General features: G+C 48.8%; 1 protein-coding gene across 3 annotated transcripts in view; it reads right to left on the reverse strand.

The window, feature by feature from the left end:
* Mylk (myosin light chain kinase) overlaps window positions 1-18,939 on the reverse strand; it is a 192,464-nt gene that overhangs the window by 80,390 nt on the left and 93,135 nt on the right. For 2 of the 3 annotated variants that reach the window (XM_048346780.1, XM_048346781.1), the window contains 5 exons: window positions 17,683-17,880; window positions 16,875-17,124; window positions 10,207-10,281; window positions 8,789-9,771; window positions 2,682-2,798 (listed from right to left, as the gene is read on the reverse strand). In XM_048346780.1, coding sequence (XP_048202737.1) covers window positions 2,682-2,798; window positions 8,789-9,771; window positions 10,207-10,281; window positions 16,875-17,124; window positions 17,683-17,880 — 1,623 coding nt within the window. Of the gene's footprint in view, window positions 1-2,174; window positions 2,570-2,681; window positions 2,799-8,788; window positions 9,772-10,206; window positions 10,282-16,874; window positions 17,125-17,682; window positions 17,881-18,939 lie in introns of those variants that run through there. The other variant, XM_048346782.1, reaches the window with a different exon arrangement.

Raw genomic sequence — 18,939 nt, forward strand, 5'->3', positions numbered from 1 at the left:
AGGTGGCTGTAGTTCTTTTTCTCTGAAAACCAAACCAGCCTCAACTAACTAAGACTCAGTCCATTATCTCAGCTAGTCTCTCTCTGATCACTTTTACCTTTTCTCCCAAAGCCTAGCTCTTAGTTTGTGGCCAGGGGCCAAACCCTAAGCATGAAAGAGCTAGAGATAGATAATGCAGTGAGGTACCAGTGGCTTGTGCCTGCAATTCTAGCTACTCAAGAGGCTGAGTTTTAAAGGTAACGTGGGCAGGAAAGTTTGTGAGAGTTGAATCCCCAAATAACTACTAAAAAGGCCAGAAATGAAGTTGTGACTCAAGTGGTAGAGCACCAGCCTTGAGCAAAAAAGTCTGGATAGCACCTAGGTCCTGAGTTCAAGCCCTAGGATGGTGTGCATGCACACACACAAATACATACACACAAACACACACACGCACATACATACTGTATTAGTGGGGACAAAGCCAGGTGCTAGTGGCTCACACCTGTAATCTTAGCTACTCAGAAGACTGAGATAGGAGGATCACAGTTCAAAGCTAGTCTGAGAGGAAAGTGTATGAGACTCTTCAATTAACTACCGAAAAAAACCCCAGCTGTGGCATAAAGTGGTAGAGCACCAACCAGTCTTGAGTAAAAAGAGTTCAGGGACAGAGCCCAGGCCTGGAGTTCAAGCCTCATAACTGACAAAAAAATAAATAAATAAATTAGTGGGGACAGCAAAAGAATCTTCCAGTGGCCTTCAGGGCAAGCAGAGTCCCTTAAATTGCAGAAAGAATTCCTTAAACTTTGAAGGAAAAAAATGTTACTAAAGGTTCTGAATCTGTAGGAGAAATTTCACTTTGCAAACAAATCTGGGTATGGTTCTAACACTTTACAGACAAGGAGAATGCATTACTCTCCAATTTGCAGGGAGCCTTGCAAATAGGAGTTCAAGAGGTCTGGGATTCCCAAGTCACATAACCTCATTAACATAGATTGATGTGAATGGACTGAGTCTAAAATGAACAGTAGGGCTGTCAGAAATCAGCTTCCAGGGTCAAATTCCCCAGAATGTTACAAACACCTGGAAAGAAGCAGGACTCTGACCTGGGTGATGACCTCTAGGTGAGGAGAGTCTGGAAGTCTGAGCTATCAGCTCCTTTCCCTCCCTTTCTCTCTCCCCGCTTCAGCTCACCATGAACTCTGATCGGCTAGATCTGCTTTTCTAGACTCAGACCAGCCATGTCCAGCACTCTTGGGAGCAGACACAATCTCAGAGGATATCAGCATCTCCTTTTATGGCTGCTAGCGGTTTAATTTACCTTGTCACTGTATTTAAAAGACATCTCTTTATAAGACTTTGACCCCTTTCTCCCATTCATTATGTTCAGTAGATCAGTTTTATGATCAAGAGATCAGATTATGCAATCAGGAATGAGGACAGTGATTCTGCATCTTGCAAGGTGGCAGGAAAACAGGTTAGCATTTTAGGACTCAAGCTTTAAGACAAAGCTGTTCTTCCAGCTGCCTTATTTGGACACTGCTTTTTGACATGTCACTGATGGGTTATTAACCAGGCATGTCAAGAGCAAGAATCTTGTTTTCGCAAAACAACCTTTTTAGACATTTGCAGGCAAGTATTAAAATACAAAGAAAGAGCACTAGACTTGGAATCTCCAGATGGTCTTCTGCCCTGCCTCACCATACAGGGCCCAGGGGGGTCTCAACCAGTCTAATTCCTCCCTGAATGGCCTCCTTTCTCACATCTCTAAAATGAGGGTGTTGGGGCTAGAGACATAATTTAGTGGTAGAGTACTTACAGTCTTGGAGGGTTTGATCCCCAATACTGTTATGATGATGATGATAAAATACTAATAATTAATTATAGTAAATAATAACAGTATCAGTCTAAGCCATCATAAGGTTCATTCTATCCAAAGTCTTTTACCTATACTCCTTATGGAGAGGAGAAAAGTCACAAACACCAACTTCCTGCATTTCTTCAGAACAAATCCCAAATCTCCCAGTGGGGCTTTTAACCTGCCTAAGATGGAAATTCCACTCACACCGGATGGGTCTGCTCCTTCTCCCATGGTTCCTCCCATCTCTACCTCTCTCCTCTCTCCCTGTCTCACTATTAAGGTTTCTTCCAGCAGAGTTGGCCCTGTTCTCTCTGCCCTAAGCCTCAGCCTGACTCACCTTTTCCTCGAAGATGTTCCCACACTCAGCTCCCTCCTCACATCCCCGGGACCCAGGCTGGGTCTGTGTGCCCCGGCACCAGCGCTCACTCTTATTTGCTGGCTTGTAAAAAAAAAAAAAATCCCTCATAGTCATTTTCCTGTGGGTGTGTCCTTTCTCCTGCTAGTGCCCTAGGGCCTGGTGTTCCTGTTTAGAGGGTTCTGGATGTGAGGTCAGGACTGTAAAAGCAGGAGAAGGAAGGGGAGGAGGAGAAGGAGGAAGGGGAGAAGGGGGAAGACGAGAAGGAGGAGGTGAAGAGCCCCTCCTCCTAGCAGGGGATGCAGGAAGAGGCCACTATACGGGTGATCAAAGAGGGCTGTCACTTTCCTTCCTGTCTTGTTTTTGTAAAGGATGGTTTCATTCTCACCAAAGGAATGCCTATGGAGGAATGGGAACAGTTGGGAGCAGGTTGTTCAGGTGCAGGAGGCGCTAAGAGATGTTGACAAGGAGTGAGTGGGCTTGGCTTACCATCCACAGTCACTTGGCAGGAGCACTCGGCTTGGCCAGCAGCATTCTTGGCTACACACTTGTATAGGCCTCTGTCCTCGGGCAGTGCCTTCTCAATAGAGACTGAGCACAGTGAGCCTGTGGAGGAAACAGGAAGAGATGGTGAGTAGCCCAGGAAGACTCTCAGGACCTGCCTGGCATCTGGAAGACAGCAGACGCCAGGAGCAGAGGCCTGTGAGAATCAAACCCTGCTTTGCTGAGGTCAGTGTACTCTCTTGCTGATAGCCTGCTTCCAGAAGTTAGTATGCCCCTCCATTAACACTCTCCATTCCTTGGAGGCTGCAGGAGAAGAAAAGAAGTGGCTTCTGTCCCTGGAGAGCCTTTGATGCAATAGAAAGAACAAATGGACATGGCCCTGCACCCTGGGCCCCTGACAAGAGGAAAGGAATTAGGTATAGGTTCCAAAACTATGCTGGTTACAGTGGCTAAGGAGGGGGATCTGGCCAGGCCTAGCACTGATTCTGAGGGTGTCTCTTGGAAAGGGGATTTTTGACAAAGAGGTGCATGGCAGAGGAAGGAACCCTTGTCCAGCCAGGGACACTGGCTTTTGGGAAGATCTGTTAGGAGAAGGGGATTCTAGTATGGGGCCACGGCACTGGCTTTTCAGGAAGACAATCTGAGCTGAAGAACTGTGGCTGATTAGAGGCACTGTGCCAGGAGGCGGCACCTGGGGCTGTCTTCGTTTGGGCCAGGTCTTCTGACTGCCTCAGAGAGAGGCAGATCATTAACTGGCCTACCCTTGACACCCCCCCACACACTTCTTTTGGCCTGGCTGGTGGGGGGGGGGAACAGTCACATTGGCACACATAGGAATCTGGGGTCTGCTCTTTGACCATTGGGTTCTCTCACCTTTCGCTGGCTACTTCTGTAAGGCTGGAGGATAGGGGAATCCTGGGATTTCCCTTAGGGTATGGGGAAAGGCCAGCTGAGGGCTGGGCCTACTGGGCCAGACATATAGGCAGCAGTCCCCTAGGTTCCTGCATTCTGACACAAATAAGCCAGTAGCATGGCATCCTGCCTAACGCTGCCCTGTTGGTCAGGGCAGTGGCCATCACTTAAGGAGCCGTGTATCCTGCTGCCTGGAGCAACCCATCCCCACCTCCTAGAAGCCATGGGCACTAGAAGCTCAGAGCTGCGTGTGTGTGTGTGTGTGTGTGTGTGTGTGTGTGTGTGTGTGTGTGTGTGTGTTGGGGTGGGGAGGAACAGACCAGAAGGGAAAATAATGGGCCCAATTCCCACAGGGGTCTTCTGATCTCAAAAAGGATACCATCACCCAACTTTATACCAGTCCTTTCTCCAATTTAGAGGGACACCTTGATCTGACTAACAAGGAGATCAAGAGAGCAAGTATGGCATTTAGTTGGGCCCAGAGACTCTTCCTCAGATTGAGAGAAAGGAAAGGCCTGAGACTTCCCAGGACGGCGCTGCTGATTGGCGCCCTTCCACCCTTCCACACATCCTATCACTTTGACAGGGCCTCACTCTGTCCTTCCACAGGGAGGGCAACTGGCCAGGGTCTCTTCCCACCGTGGTTAGGAGACAACTGGCAGAAACTGCGGCAGAATGGACTTTGTTAGAACCTTAGAAAGTCTAGCATGCCAGAGAACAGAGAGACACAAGGATACTGGAGTGAGGGCACCTACCCCTCTAAAGAGAGAACTTTCCATTCATCTGGGCAGCAGGAATATGCTAAAATGACCTCCAGCCTGAAAGCGAAGGCCTAGGGAAAGTTGATCCCACCTTGAACTTTTCCCTCCCTCAGGTGGGGCTGAGGCTCTAGGAGCCGATCTCTACTTCCCAGGAATGTACGTCTCAAGTCTTTGGTTTTCTTACAGTTTCAATGCCTGGCTGCCTTAAACAAAAATGACACATGCAGCAGAGAGTAGTGAGCTGCTGGGGAGGGAAGTCTGGACCGGGCCATGCCCCCTTTCCCCAGCTCTTTCAAGAGCCAGAGCAGACCCTGGCCACCAGCAGGCCTGGGCTGAGGGATGGCCTGGCCAGAGCAGATGAAGAATCTGGTATTTCCTGTGGGACAGCTCATTCCTGACCTCCAGAAGAAAACTGTTTCCCAGAGTTTCCTTTTTTCTCTTTCTTTCTTTTCTTTTTTTTTAGAAGTCTCAGTCTGGTGGGGAATTTTGAGGGGGTGAGCAGGAAAGGAAAAGGGAACAGGAATCCACTGAGTGGTTTAGCAGGAGCTCTGCCCAGAGCCTCTCTTGTCCAGGGAGTCAGTGCTGTGTGTCTGCAGATCCCTCCCAGGGCTCTCATTTTCCGAGTGGGTGGTGGGATCAGGGAGGAGGGGTCTGGGGGTAGGGGCAGGGAATAGTCTGAAGGCCTGGAGGTTCTGCCTCCTCAGCAGGGTCTCTGACTTGCCCACCTGGTAAGAATAGATCAACAATGCCACTCACCCCCTGGCTACTTCTTTAGGGACAGTGCCCTCTATATCACCCATGAGTCCCTAGCTCTAGATGTACCTCTCCTAGGCTTCCAAGCACCCTGAGCTCACCATGACCAAGACACTTCTCTCAAAGCCATTACTGAAATACATGCCTGTCTCTTGCACCTAGCTCTGAGGTCACTGACCATATCTACCGTGAATTCTTTCCCTCAGCCTGGAATACAGTTGAAGGAAACCACACACACACACACACACACACACACACACACACACACACTATTCTGAGAAAGGCAAAAGCCATTTTTGCAACAGGTGATCTATCTATGCAAGAAAAGGTCATGTATCAAACATAACTTACTGTTGAAAATGTAAAACAGAAGGAAAAATTCCTAATTCAGAGTTCTTCAAGTCGATTATGAATCTATCCAATGGAAGGACTGGAATAATACCTTTCATATAGTAGGAACTATCATGCTGCCTTCTTCCGTGTAGGATGGACTTGTGTATTAAAAAAAAAAAAACTCTGGGGCTGGGGATATAGCCTAGTGGCAGGAGTGCCTGCCTCGGATACACGAGGCCCTGGGTTCGATTCCCCAGCACCACATATACAGAAAACGGCCAGAAGTGGCGCTGTGGCTCAAGTGGCAGAGTGCTAGCCTTGAGCGGGAAGAAGCCAGGGACAGTGCTCAGGCCCTGAGTCCAAGGCCCAGGACTGGCCAAAAAAAAAAAAAAAAAAAAAAAAAAAAAAAAACTCTGACAAGATTCCATCCTGAAGGCAATTAAAAATAAGTCACATCTTGACAACAGCAACAAAAACAAATCCTCCTAATGAGACTGGGAGACATGCTTTGTGGAGGGAAACCTGGCCTGGAGGCAGAAAGCAAAGCAGAAAGATAAAGCACTTGGTCTAGAAAAGAAGAGCCAATGTTAACCCTGGAGGGGTCAGCTAGTAGCACCCTGAACACCGTAGCTCTACAGTTCTGGGAACACAGGAAGAACATTTCTATTTGACGGTCTCTCTGAGTGTTAACTCCTGCCAATGGCCAACACACATCTTCTCTGGGTCTCCTTGGTGCTAGCCAGGGTGATATAATCCTGTTGGTGGCCTATAGGCTTATCCAAATGCCCACAAGCACACATTGAGCTGCCAATCCTTCCTCCTCTTACCTATCCCACCCCCACCCTGCCATTCAAGCCAAGCCACAGGTTTTATTACTTCTGACTTCTATGTGGCCACGCCCATCATGCTAGTCCAAGTCTCACTGAACTTTTTTTTTTTTTTTAGGAATGTTCACACATTTATTATAACTCCAAACTGAAAAGCAGACATCAATAACAGAATTGCTAAATAGTCACACATTGCTAAGTGGAATACTGTAATAGATGGCAACTCAAGAGTATGAATTACAGCTATATGAACAACCTAAACAGCCTATGGATTAAAACAACTCACTGAACTCTTAAGCAGGCTCCAGATTTGTGTTCTGGGCACAAAGTCAATCAGAATCCCCAAGGTCTAGTTTTGTGCATGATGTTCCTTACCCCCAAAGTCTTGCATAGCTCCTTATTGCTTTTAGAGTTGAATTCCCTGGCATAATATAGGATGAAATTGGGAATAAGCCATCCTCTCCAGCCCAGATGGCTTATGAGAAGTCTATTTTGGTGCTGTAGGGGCCCCTGACTGAGGGTCCACCTTCTGACCACCTCCCTGCTGCTTAAGTCTGGCCTGCATCAGGGCTCAGGTCAGTCCTAGTGACCCATTCAGGGACACTTGGCTCCAACCTGGTTTTTTTCCTTTTCATTATTACTATGAGCCTAAGCCTGTGCCTCCACAGAGAGCATGCCCTGCTCCCTGCTGTTGAACATGGTCAAGTAGCAACTGATAAGCCTTAAGATACATTCTCCCCTAACAAAGCACTGCTTTTAAAGCAGAAGTGAGTGGTGAGTGCAGGAAATAGGGAGCAGGGCTGATTTTTTTCAGACAAGGCACTTTCCCCTTTGCCGTGGAAAGACAGGCTCATTGAGGGGAGTGGGGGAGAGAGAGAGAGCATGTGAAAGCCTTGCCCTCTTCCCACGCCGACCCCAAGACTGTCTGCACCTAGTTTCTCTGAAGTTAGTGCAGTGCAGTCATGAAGCACTCATTGTGCTAGCCTAGATCACTGCACGTGCCCCAAAGCTGGTGACTGCCCACTCTCCCATCGTGCCCAGAAGAATCACCACAACATAACCTGAGAAATGTTCCTGGTCACAGTTTCCAATCAATCTGAGGGCTTTCCAACTAGAAGGCCCCTTTCCCAGGAATATGGTGGAAGAGGGCGGCTTCCGTTCCTCTGCATATCCCATAGGTGGTCCTCCATGGCCACTTGTGTGCACAGCAGAGGCAGTGGGAGCCAACAGGGATGAAAGAGACACCTCAGGAGGGCCTGCCAACCTGAGGATGCATGTGTAAAAAGTTCCTGTGGTAACACATTAGCAGAAAAACCTGCTTTTTCTCTGATGAGATTCTCTATGCTCAGCTGCCTCAGATTTGCTGTCAGAGAGGCAAAGTGAGCTGCCTCTTACCTGCAGGGTTATCCCTCCAGGCTTGAAGAGGAAGATGGCCTGGGATGAGGCACAAGAGAAAGAGGGGATGAGGAGGGTGACCAAGCTAGAGAGAGAGCGCAGAAGGGAAGAGTGCCTGGTCTGAGGGCTCAGCTTACTTGCTTGAGTTCATTTTACTAGGACTTGTCCTTACGGCCTCTCTGGTGGCTGTCTCAGGCCCCCAAGGGTAAATTCTACCTCTTGAGGGACTTAGTATCTTTGTATCCTACCCTGGCCAGAGTCCAAGCCTCAGCCTTCAGCTCGGACAGCTCTGGCCACCAGAGAGGGACATGGACTATCTATCTGAAAGCCTCTGTGGGAGCAGGAAAATCCTCTTTGTAGTCCCTCTCTTCCCCAGGTATAAACTGGCCCATCCAGAAACTCCAGACCCCCTTCCCCCAAAAAAAGTGCCACTGATGGTAGGATTCCTGCCCCCCCCTTCTCCCCATCATCCAAGAATGTGAAATCCCAACAAACAACAAAAGTCTCATCCAAATTAGGAAGCGAGCAGCTAGTTCTGTGAACCTGGCCAGTGAGTACGTGTAGTTGGGGCTCTTTTGGGTTTCTATCTTCTCCCGCTGGTCCCTCAAACCCACTGCTCTCAAGACCTAGTCCATTGTTGACTCCAACTCACAGTACTCTACTGTCTGGTCATTGCCCAGCCTTCCTCAAACCTACAGTGCTGTTTCTCAAGCAGTTCTTGGCTCAGAGTCCCTGGCTGCCTCTGTCATTGGCCCCCATTTCCTAGCCTTGTCCATGCCAGGCTATGGAATACCAATCAATTCAGGCCCAGGTCTACTCTGGGGAAATTGGGGTGTGTGTGTGTGGGGGGCGGAGAAAGCTCTGCCAGGCAGACACTAGCACACAGCATGTTCTACAAGCCCAGCCTTCTCCCCAGCAAGGGGCAGGCATGCACTCAAGGATGCTGAGTAGAGAACCTAGTCCGTGAATAAGGAGGAACAGGAGCTGGAATTCCAGCTTAGGTTGTGGGCTATAAGAAGCCATCCACCAGACAACAGCTTCATGAACTGACAGTGGCCCTGACACAGGATCCCCATCTTTCCCGACCACCCCTCTCCCCCGCCTCATTTACCTTCTTGAGAGAGGACAATGAACTTAGTAGACTTGAGTGTCTTTCCATTCAGTGTCCAGGTGATGGTGGCTGGGGGGTCAGAGGTCACCTGGCACTGGAGTAGCAACTTTGCACCCTCTGCCACACGGACATCTTGCAGCTTCTCTTTGAAGGCTGGGGCAGTCCCTTGGCTCTCTGCTCTTTTTTCATTTTCTGTGGGCCCTGCATGTCCTCTCTTGCAGTTCACGTCATTCTTAACCTCTTTCTTGAGTTCTTCCTTCCTGTCTGGCTTCGAGGCCTCTGCAGGCTGTGCATTGGCCACAGGCTTGAGTTGCTCAGTAGACTTGAAGTTGGCCACCTGTTTCAGTGTCTCAGCAGGCTTGGTATTAGCCACGGGTTTCAGGAATCCTGCAGGTTGTGCATTGCCCACGGGCGTGGAACTTTCCCCAGCCTTGGCATTCAAGGCCTCAGCATTACCACTGCCGTTCTCTGCTGGTGATTTCTTCTTGCTGCCCAGCACGGAACGAAAATCTGGGGTGGCAGATTTTGGAGGTGGTACCTTCTCAGGCACAGGGGTCTTGGGGGCTCCCTTCTTGGCTAGGACAGAGCGGAAGTCTACCTGCTGGGGACTATGCACTTTCCTCTCTTCCTCGGACACAGTCTTCGGCTTCACTTGCCGTTGCAGGTTGGCGCGGAAATCCATCTGCTCAGCCGGGATCTCCTTCAGATCTTCTTCAGACACGGTCTTGGTGCTCACTTTCTTTCCCAGGAGGTCACGGAAATCCAGCTGCTCCACCTCCTGCTGGCGGATCGACTCCTCCGTGTGCAGCTTGGTCTCCACACGCCTCTTCAGCAAGCCCCGCACGTCCTCTCCGTCCTCCTCCTCTGGCCAAGCCTGTACTCTTGCCGGCCAGCCAGGCCTCAGGCTCCCATCTCGGTCGCCACCACCATCCGCATCAACTCCTCCACTACAGAAGTCCTCACAGCTGTCTGGCTCCTGCCCCCTGTAACCCGTGAGGGGGAAAAAAAAGGAAAGTAGCGAAGGAAAAGGGGCTGGGTAAGCCAGAAACGTCAGGGGAGAGCAAATCCCGGAGGGCGGGCGGAGGGTAGAGAGGAGGGGGGAGGAGAGATGGGGGCCTGGCCAGGCTATGTTTATAGAAGGGAACATGGGGGGGAGAGGCATTTGCTTGCTTGCCTACTTGGTTTATTACATCGGTAATGACTTCAGTAGCCTTATAAGGGCGTGTGCAAAAAAAGAAAAAGAAACACACATCGCCCCTCCTTCCCTCTGCTCTCCCTCCCGAGTCCCTTTCCAATCTCTCCCTTTGGCTCTGGCAGCCTCAGCCTCAGCCTCTGGTCCATGTCTGGGGCTGCAGAGGCCGTGGGGAAGGAATGGGTAGAGGAAGGGGCTTGGCGGGGCAATTCTTGGGGACACTCACCGCAGTGTGGCCCTGGTAGGGCTGCTCTGTTGTAGCATCAGTGACACCTGGCAACTGCACTTGCCAACGCGGTTCCTGAAGAATTCAAGGAATCAAGAAGGACCAAAAGGCCTTAGTGCTGTGAGGGGCACCAAGGCAGGCATGGACTTGGTGGTGGGCTGGCAGACCTCCAAGGACAATGGAGGTCACAGCCTTCACCCTGTCATCCATCCCAAACTTGGATTTAGGGCAGGGCTCTCTAATCTCATGGTCACTCTTTATTTTCCCAGCTCTTGCTCCAAAAAGAGGAAGGAGAAAAGGATTACTCTGGACTGCAGCTAAGATAGACATCTAGAAGTAGGGATATTTTTTCCCGTGGGTTTATTATATAATACAATCAATCAGTCACCCAATAGGAGAATCAAGCATTGTCAGGGCCTCTGATGGAGCTGCTCTGTCTACAAAGACACGTAACATGTTGAGGGGTCACTTTTCTACTGGTGCCCTCCTCCACTTACCCCTCCTTCTGCTGCTCCTCCTCCTCTTCCTCCTGCACGCCAACCTCCCCTCACCAACCAATGCCCTGAGATCAGAACTTTCCATGTTAAAAACCTAACAAGCCCCTCCCTGCAGGAGTGGCCCTTTCTTTTCTTCCTTCAGATGGGGAGGTATACAGATTCTTTACTACCACACAGAAGTGCTTATTGTCCCTTAATACAGCTGAAGTCTCTGTTCAGGAAAAGGGCTGGGGCCTTGGCTTCTGCAGACATTGACTGAAGATGTTTCTTCCAGCCTGCAAGGCTGCCCTCTGCTGGTGTTTGTGAGCACTGCCCAGTCAAGAAAGGTCCGTTTTGGTCGGGGAGGATGGAGAGGGCTGTCTGCAACCCAAGGGGACAATTTGGGACTCCTTAAGAACGGTGGTTTGCATAGTACACTTGAGTTTCCATGACTGCCACTTTAAAAAAAATCATTATTTGTTGTTGTTGCCAGAAAGGCACCAGATATCATTAAACCTTTCCTTTTCCTTTTTCTCTCTCTCTCTCTTTCTTTTTTCTTTTTTTGGTGCTAGTCTTAGGGCTTAAACTCAGGCCCTGAGCACTGTAGCTGAGATTTTGTACTCAAGGCTAGTGCTCTACTACTTGAGTGACAGCTCTACTTTCAGCTCCTAAGCTCCTAAGTGTTTAACTGGAGATAAGAGTCTCAAGAGCCTGGCACAGGTGGCTCATGCCTATAATCCAAGTACTCAGGGGGCTGAGATCTGAGGATCATGGTTCAAAGCCAACTCTGGCAAGAAAGCCAGTGAGACTCTTATCTGCAATTAACTACCAGAAACCATTGAGAGACACAGGGTAAAAAAAGACAAACAACTACAAAAGCAATACTTGCAAAACTGTTTGGTATAAGTGAACTGAACACCTCCGTGGGGCAGGGGGAAGGGAAAGGGGGAGGAGGGAAGGGGGTACGAGGGACAAGGTAACAAACTGTACAAGAAATGTATCCAGTGCCTAACGTATGAAACTGTAACCTTTCTGTACATCAGTTTGATAATAAAAATTTGAAAAAAAAACAAAAACAAACTACCAGAAACCAGAAGTGGTGCTGTGGCTCAAAGTGGTAGAGTGCTAGCCATGAGCAAAAAGAGCTCAGGGACAGTGCCCAGACCCCGAGTTCCAGCTCCATAACAACAACAACAACAACAAAAAAGAGGCTCATGGACTTTCCTGCTCAGATTAGGTTGGAACTGCAATCCTCAGATGTTAGCCTCCTGAGTAACAGGTATTACAAGTGTGAGACACTGGTGTCTGGCTCCATTATGGCCCAAGGGCTATGTTTACCTGGTAGTCCTATCCTCACACCTTCATTCGGATTTCTTCCTGTCACAAGCATAATGCAGCCTACCTAGATGCAGAAACCAGGAACAGATGCTAACTAGAGGGTCTCACTTTATCCCACGCATCCCATGAGGCTCTGAGTCATGTGGAACCCTGTCCCTTGAGCTGAAGTGATGTATATCAATGTCTCCTTGTTGGGAGAAGCATGTAGAGACTCCCATATTTACCATTATCTGTCCCCATAGTGGGAAGTCTGGACTCAGATAAACTCCCCAGGGTCTTCTGTTCAACTCACTCTCAGGCCTCACCTTGCAAGTAACTCCTGTCAGTCCTAAATCACCCACTTGTGCGATGATTTTAATGCAAAATTAGCTTAAATAAACAATGTCTTGGAAAGCACCAACATTTCAAATGCTTCAAGGGGAATCTAGAGCTTTGTCTCCCTCCCCTCCCCCCTATCCCCTTCCTCCATACTGGGGGTTTAATCCAGGCCTCACATATACTAGGCAAACACTCTACTACTTGAACTCCACCTCCAGACTTTTTGTGTTTTGTTCTGAGATAGGGTCTTGCTAGCTCTACCCAGGCTGGCCTCCATCTCCTTAATAGCTGTGATTATGGATGTAGACCACCACATCTGACCTGGAGTCCTGCCTTTTCTTGCCAGTTTCTCTTTTGGTACAGGAGTTAAGGGAGGGTGGTGTGAGGGAAGGAGGGCTAGAAACCTACTCATCCCTGCCTCATAATCTTAGCAGGGAGCAATAAGACCCCCTACTCCTACCAGGGTCCCTGCCGTTTTCTCCCAGCCTCCCAGCCTTCCTCTTAGAGAGGAAGTTCTCTCTGAGGCCAGGTCTGGCTGCTGTTGGGACAAGAAAAGTGGGAGGGAAGGAGGGTGCTGGCAGCCCTGCCACACACTCCCCAGGAGAACTTTCCACTGACTTGTTCCTTTTCAGTTGGAGACAAAGCCAAGGCCAGGGCAATGGCCTCCCAGGAGAGGGGAGAAGGGGAAGGCTGTCAGGGTGGATACACCAGTACAAATTCCAGCTCCCTAGATCCAGAGCAGCGGAGAGGAACACCCTAGGCCAGGCTACAAGAATGGGAGAGCATCTGACTTAAATCAAAAGACAAGGGCTCAAACATAGGCTGTGCTGGTGGCCTTTGGGTGGTCATGAGCAAGCCCATGACCTGAGACCTGTTTCCCCCATCATTCAATGTGGAGAAGGCTAGGAAACCTCTGAAGTCCCTTCCAGCTGGGACAAGCTAAATTTTATGATTGTCCCCAGCTGGCCCCAGACAGTCTGCCTCCCAAGGCAACCCCCATCTCTGGTTTGGCAAACTTCCCACGGCCCTTTGCTTTGCTCTCACTTCCTTCGCTCAATCCTTTCTTGTTTGGTCAGTTCACTACCCACATCCTTTCTCATTGGCCAAGGCTCAGCCTTTCTTTCATCCCATCACTCATCCTATAGATTTTGAGCTTGATTAACATGAATGTTGTCTCAAGGTACTTCAGTACAGAAAGCTCATCTGCAAGTATTTTCACAGGGAATCCATTTCCATCCAGTCTATGGAGCATGAACTCCTCATATCTACTTGTCTGTCTGTCTATCTATCTATCTATCTATCTATCTATCCATTTTTAATTTTTTTGGTAGTACTTAGGTTTGAACTCAGAGCCTTGAGTTCACTAGGCACGTGTTCTTGGGCTCCTATTTGGGAGGTAGATTCACCTTCCCAATAATAACCGTGAAAGCAATCGAATACATCAATTGGCAGAATAGCAACTGCTAATCACAAGTAGGACACTGAGGTCAGTAGAGATCCACTGAGATCTGCCCACATTAGCATAATGTCTTAATAGACCTAAAAATAATAAGAAATAATAAATAGCTTTAAAAATGGCTATGTTTTAAAGATTATGAAATAGGGGGGTGGTTTGTCACACTGCAAATGCTAGCTAATACAAGTATAAAACACATGCCCAAATAAGACATCTTGTTCTCTCTCTCTCTCTCTCTCTTTCCTCCCTCCCTCCCTCCCTCCCTCACTCTCTCTCTCTCTCTCTCTCTCTTTATCTCTCTTTCTGTATATGTGTGTGTATGCCAGTCCTAGTGCTTGGACTCAGGGCCTGGGCACTGCCCCTGAGCTTTTTTGTTCCAGGCTTGTGCTCTACCACTTGAGCCAACTATATTTGGTAATTAACTGGAAATAAGAGTCTCATGGGTTTTCCTGCCCAGGATGGCTTCGAACTACAATCCTCAAATCTCAGCCTCCTGAGTCTAGGATTATAGGTATGAGCCACTGGCACCCAGCATATACTGGAATTAAAAAAAATTTACTTTATTTTATTGTTATTGTAGAAGTGATGTACAGAGAGATTATGATTGCATGAGTCAGGTAGAGTGAATTTCCTTTTGTGCAGTGTCTTCTATACTGGGATTTTTTTTTTTTTTGGCCAGTCCTGGGCCTTGAACTCAGGGCCTGAGCACTGTCCCTGGCTTCTTTTTGCTCAAGGCTAGCACTCTGCCATTTGAGCCACAGCGCCCCTTCTGGCCATTTTCTGTATATGTGGTGCTGGGGAATCGAACCCAGGGCCTCATGTATACAAGGCAAGCACTCTTGCCACTAGGCCATATCCCCAGCCCCTATACTGGGATTTTTAATAATTGTAGTCACAGTGCTCCATTATGGCAGAAGCTATGGTATGTGACTACAGAGCCTTTTTTTTGGGGGGGGGGGAGGTATTAGTACTGGGACCTTGTGCTCTTGCTTAGCTTTTTTGCTCAAGGCTGGCCCTCTATCACTTGAGCTATACTTCCACTTCTCTCGTTTTGCTGGTTAACTGGAGATAGACACTGGTAGATTTGTCTGCCAGGGCTGGTGATTCTCAGAGCTCAGCCTTCTGAGTAACTAAGATTTACAGCTATGAGCCACTGGCACTTGGTGTCAGAGCCTATTTGTAGCTCTAAGTCATAAATGTGATGGGCTCAGAATGGGGACTAGATAAAGTCTGGAAAGAAAGCTTACGAAGTAGCAAGAAACCTGAGCCAGTGCAGGTCTAACCACCCTGAGGATAGGGGATAGCCTCCCAGGTCCAGGTGCAGACAGGAGCTCTTCAAGGCTCACACCAAGCCCAGGGCAGGACAGGCATTCTGTTTCCACCAATCTAGGGTTGGCATAGAATTTTAAGAGTTGGACTGAGGAGGCTGAAATCTAAGCGTTGCACTTTGAAGCTAGCCTAGGCAAGAAAGTCCATGAGACACTTATCTCTAAGCATCAAAAAGCTGGAAGTGGAAACTATGGTTCAAGCGGGGTAGAGCACTAGCCTTGATCAAAAAACTCAGGGAGAGTGCCTAGGCCCAGAGCTCAAGCCTGAGGACTGGCACCAAACAAACAAACAAAAAATAGCTGAAGTATTTTAAAGGTAAAACAGAGAAATGTAACTGCCTTATGATGGTTTTAAAATGTCTGTTATATTTGATCTTTCTCTCTCCATGAGATGGACCTTAATTACTGTCTTTCTGAAGGTGGGCTATACTTACCAGTTCACTCCCAACAGAGGGAATGGTGAATGGGAGGTGTAGGATGTCTGAGCTTAGGTCACAAATGGCATTGTCAGTTCAGACTTGTGCTCGCTCTTGGATGGCTATCTCTCAAGGAAGCCTGTGGTTACGTCATGAAGACATTGAATGTGGGGAGGACACAGAGTAAGGGTCCAAGGCTTTCTGCCACAACACAGGAGTGAGCCTTCTTGGAAGTGGGGCTTCCAGTCTCAGTTGAGCCTTTGATACTCAGTTCCTGAGTCTTGACTGCCACTTAACAAGAAAAACCATGGGCTGGGGATGTGGCCTAGTGGCAAGAGTGCTTGCCTCGTATGCATGAAGCCCTGGGTTCAATTTCCCAGCACCACATATACAGAAAATGGCCAGAAGTGGTGCTGTGGCTCAAGTGGCAGAGTGCTAGCCTTGAGCAAAAAGAAGCCAGGGACAATACTCAGGCCCTGAGTCCACACCCCAGGTTTGGCAAAAAAACAAAAACAAAAACAAAAACAAAAAACCATGCTGCTAAGAAGTGTACAGCTCCCAGCTGCCCTGGTCTGGATATGGTTTAAGTGTGCCCCAAGTTTTCATGTTTTAGAACTTAATCTCTACTGGGAGTTATTAAGATGTGTTTGTAGGTGCAGCCTTTGGGAGGAGCTAAGGTTAGATAAAGCCATCAAGATGGAACCCCTATAACTGAATACTAACATATATAAAAGATGAGAGATATTAGGAAACATTCATGCCTCCTGACATCTTCTGTACTCCAAGACTCAACCAGAAAAAAAGCCACCACCAGATGGAGCCTCTAGCCTTAGACCACTAAAACTATAAGCTCAATAAACCTCTTTCCATTATAAAATTATCCAGCCTCAGGTATGTCATTATATTTACCAGAAATAGAGTAACACACCAGCCTATGGAAACCATGAGGTAATAACTGTTTGTTGTCTCAAACTGCTGAATCTTAGGGCATTTTGTTATGTAGCAACATGTATCTAATACATTCCATGGATCTGCCTACATTTCTACCTTTAACCACCCCCCCTTTTACATTCTCCTTTAAACCACATGGTGTGCAAAATCCAGAATTTGGTATGACAGAGGCTCCTGAAGAATTGAGCTCAGCGAGTGGGTTCTCTGTGAATACCTGTGCTACTCAAGTAGAAGAAACAAAAGCTCATTAGCTACACCAAGCCTGCCCTTGATTTACCTTGAAGCTCAATCCCCACACTTACGTGAGCCTCATCTGACTGCCCAGTCACAGGTTAGGGGAGCAGGAATTGGAGGTGAGGGCCAGGGGGGCGGTATGCAGACTCACTTGAGCAGGATCTCATACTGGCCAGCATGCCAGGGCTGCACGTTCTTTAGCACCAGGGTGAACACATCCTCATTCTGTAACACCTCAAACTGGCCATTGTCCTTGGAGAGTGCTTTGCCATCACGGAGCCAGTGCACAGTGGGGAAGGGGTCACCAGCGATGGCACAGGAGATGAGGACACTCTGGCCCAGGGGGGCCGTCACGGAGCGAGGCTTGCTGATGAACCAGGGCTGGGTGCCATCATGGGGCTCTGGAAGTTAGCAAAGGGGAAAGTTAGAGAGGGGAGCACTTTGTCACGGAGCATCCACTCCATGCTGTGGGGGGTGGAGGTGGCAGGCAGCTTGCTTGCTACCCAAAGGATAATATTAATACAAAACTGTTATATCCACAGCAAGGGGAGAGAGCCCTGAAGGGAAGGGGTGCTGGGCTGGATGTTAATGGTCCACATCAGAAGTACCTGAGTAGGAAGTGTGTGTATGTGTGTGTGTGGTTAGCTTTCCTTCCCTCTTAGATATAAGCTCTCTAAATGCAAGAATGCATAAGCCCCTAACCCATCCCCCAAACTGCCCAGGTAAGTGCATTGCAGATTTCCCTCAACATTCTACGCAGCTTGTCACCCAGAGCCCAGAGAGGGCAGGGGCCTCACAAGGCTGGTAGGGCAGCCTGCTCAGCTTGAACTGCAGATAAGGAGCTGCTTCCAGGGCTGAGCAGGCCCAGTCAGGTTCCCATGGCTCCCTCCTCTCCAAACTGCATTGAGCAGGGGCCCCCAGAAGCATCCCTCGCCCTCCTGCTGGAGGCTTGGGCTCACCTTGCACAGTGAGGACAGCCTGGCTGCGGACCTCCCCAACACTGTTCCAGGCCTCACAGGTATAGGTGCCGGTGTCCTCTGGGAAGACCTCCTGGATGCAAAGGCTGTGCTGGGCGCCCCTCTGTTCAAAATGGAAGTCCTCGGACTCCTGGATCTCATTACCATTGTGAAACCAGATGACCTCTGGGGGCGGATTCCCTGAACCAGAAAAAGTGGGCAGAGCCACTGTCAGGGAGGAACTTCCCTGGCCAGCTGCCACGGTGCATCTCAGGTGTATCATGTTCTACGAAACACTCCCAAGCTGCAGGCCTCTGTCTCCCCCACCTGCACAGCGGGGATCCCAAGACTGTTGGGGAACTAAATGGGTCACCCTCATCTTCCTGAGCTATCCAATAGAATGACATTTAGTCCAGAGAAGACACACCTAGTACACAGCTGTTATGACGATTAAACAACAGTTTTGGGGAAGCCAGAAAGAACTTAGAAGTGAAATTATAATTTCAGGGATGAAAAAGAAAAGCAGAGAAGCATGGTTTTTACAATGATAACACTGAGGTCTCCATCATGCTGGTAACTGCATTAGGGGGTTTGAACTGCACCTGTCCCTGCTCTGCTTCACACAGTGTCCCGCCACACACACACACACACACACACACACACACACACACACACACACACACAGAGGCAGCAAGCAGAGCCTCATAGCAACTTTCCTTCAAGCCATCACTGGAAAGGAGCACAGTTGGCATTTTGTTTTGCTACCATATAGATGTGGTTCCAGGACACCGGCTTATGGTACCTGGTGGATAGTGCTGTCGGTTTTATCAGTCTGCTTTTCTGGAATGTGTAGAGGCATCAAGAAATGGCCACCACGAAGAGTTTGCTCTGATGTAAGAGCTGACCATTAGTTCTGCTTCCAGACAAGATGGAAGACGTTACAGAAGATAGGCTCAGGGCTTCAGGCCCTGGAGAGTTTTAAAGAGTATTCGTCACATCCCTGGAGACTAAGTACAGAACACCTCTGATCACTTTCCTCTGGAGGATTCAGTGAGAGGCATGGAGAGAGTGGACCAGGAAAGGAGCACAGTTACTGCCTAGGGTGTCACAGGATGGACTCCAGCCACAGGAACAGGAGGCCATCTGAGAATCCATCCCAGGTAAGTCCACGAGTTCTCTCACAGTTCATCTTTATTATCTGCAGTTTAAGAGGAACTAAGCAACCAGTAAAATGATCTGCAACCTGTTGGAAGCACTGAG

The sequence above is a fragment of the Perognathus longimembris genome, chromosome 5 (genome assembly GCF_023159225.1).
Source record: "Perognathus longimembris pacificus isolate PPM17 chromosome 5, ASM2315922v1, whole genome shotgun sequence".
Taxonomy (NCBI): Eukaryota; Metazoa; Chordata; class Mammalia; order Rodentia; family Heteromyidae; genus Perognathus; species Perognathus longimembris.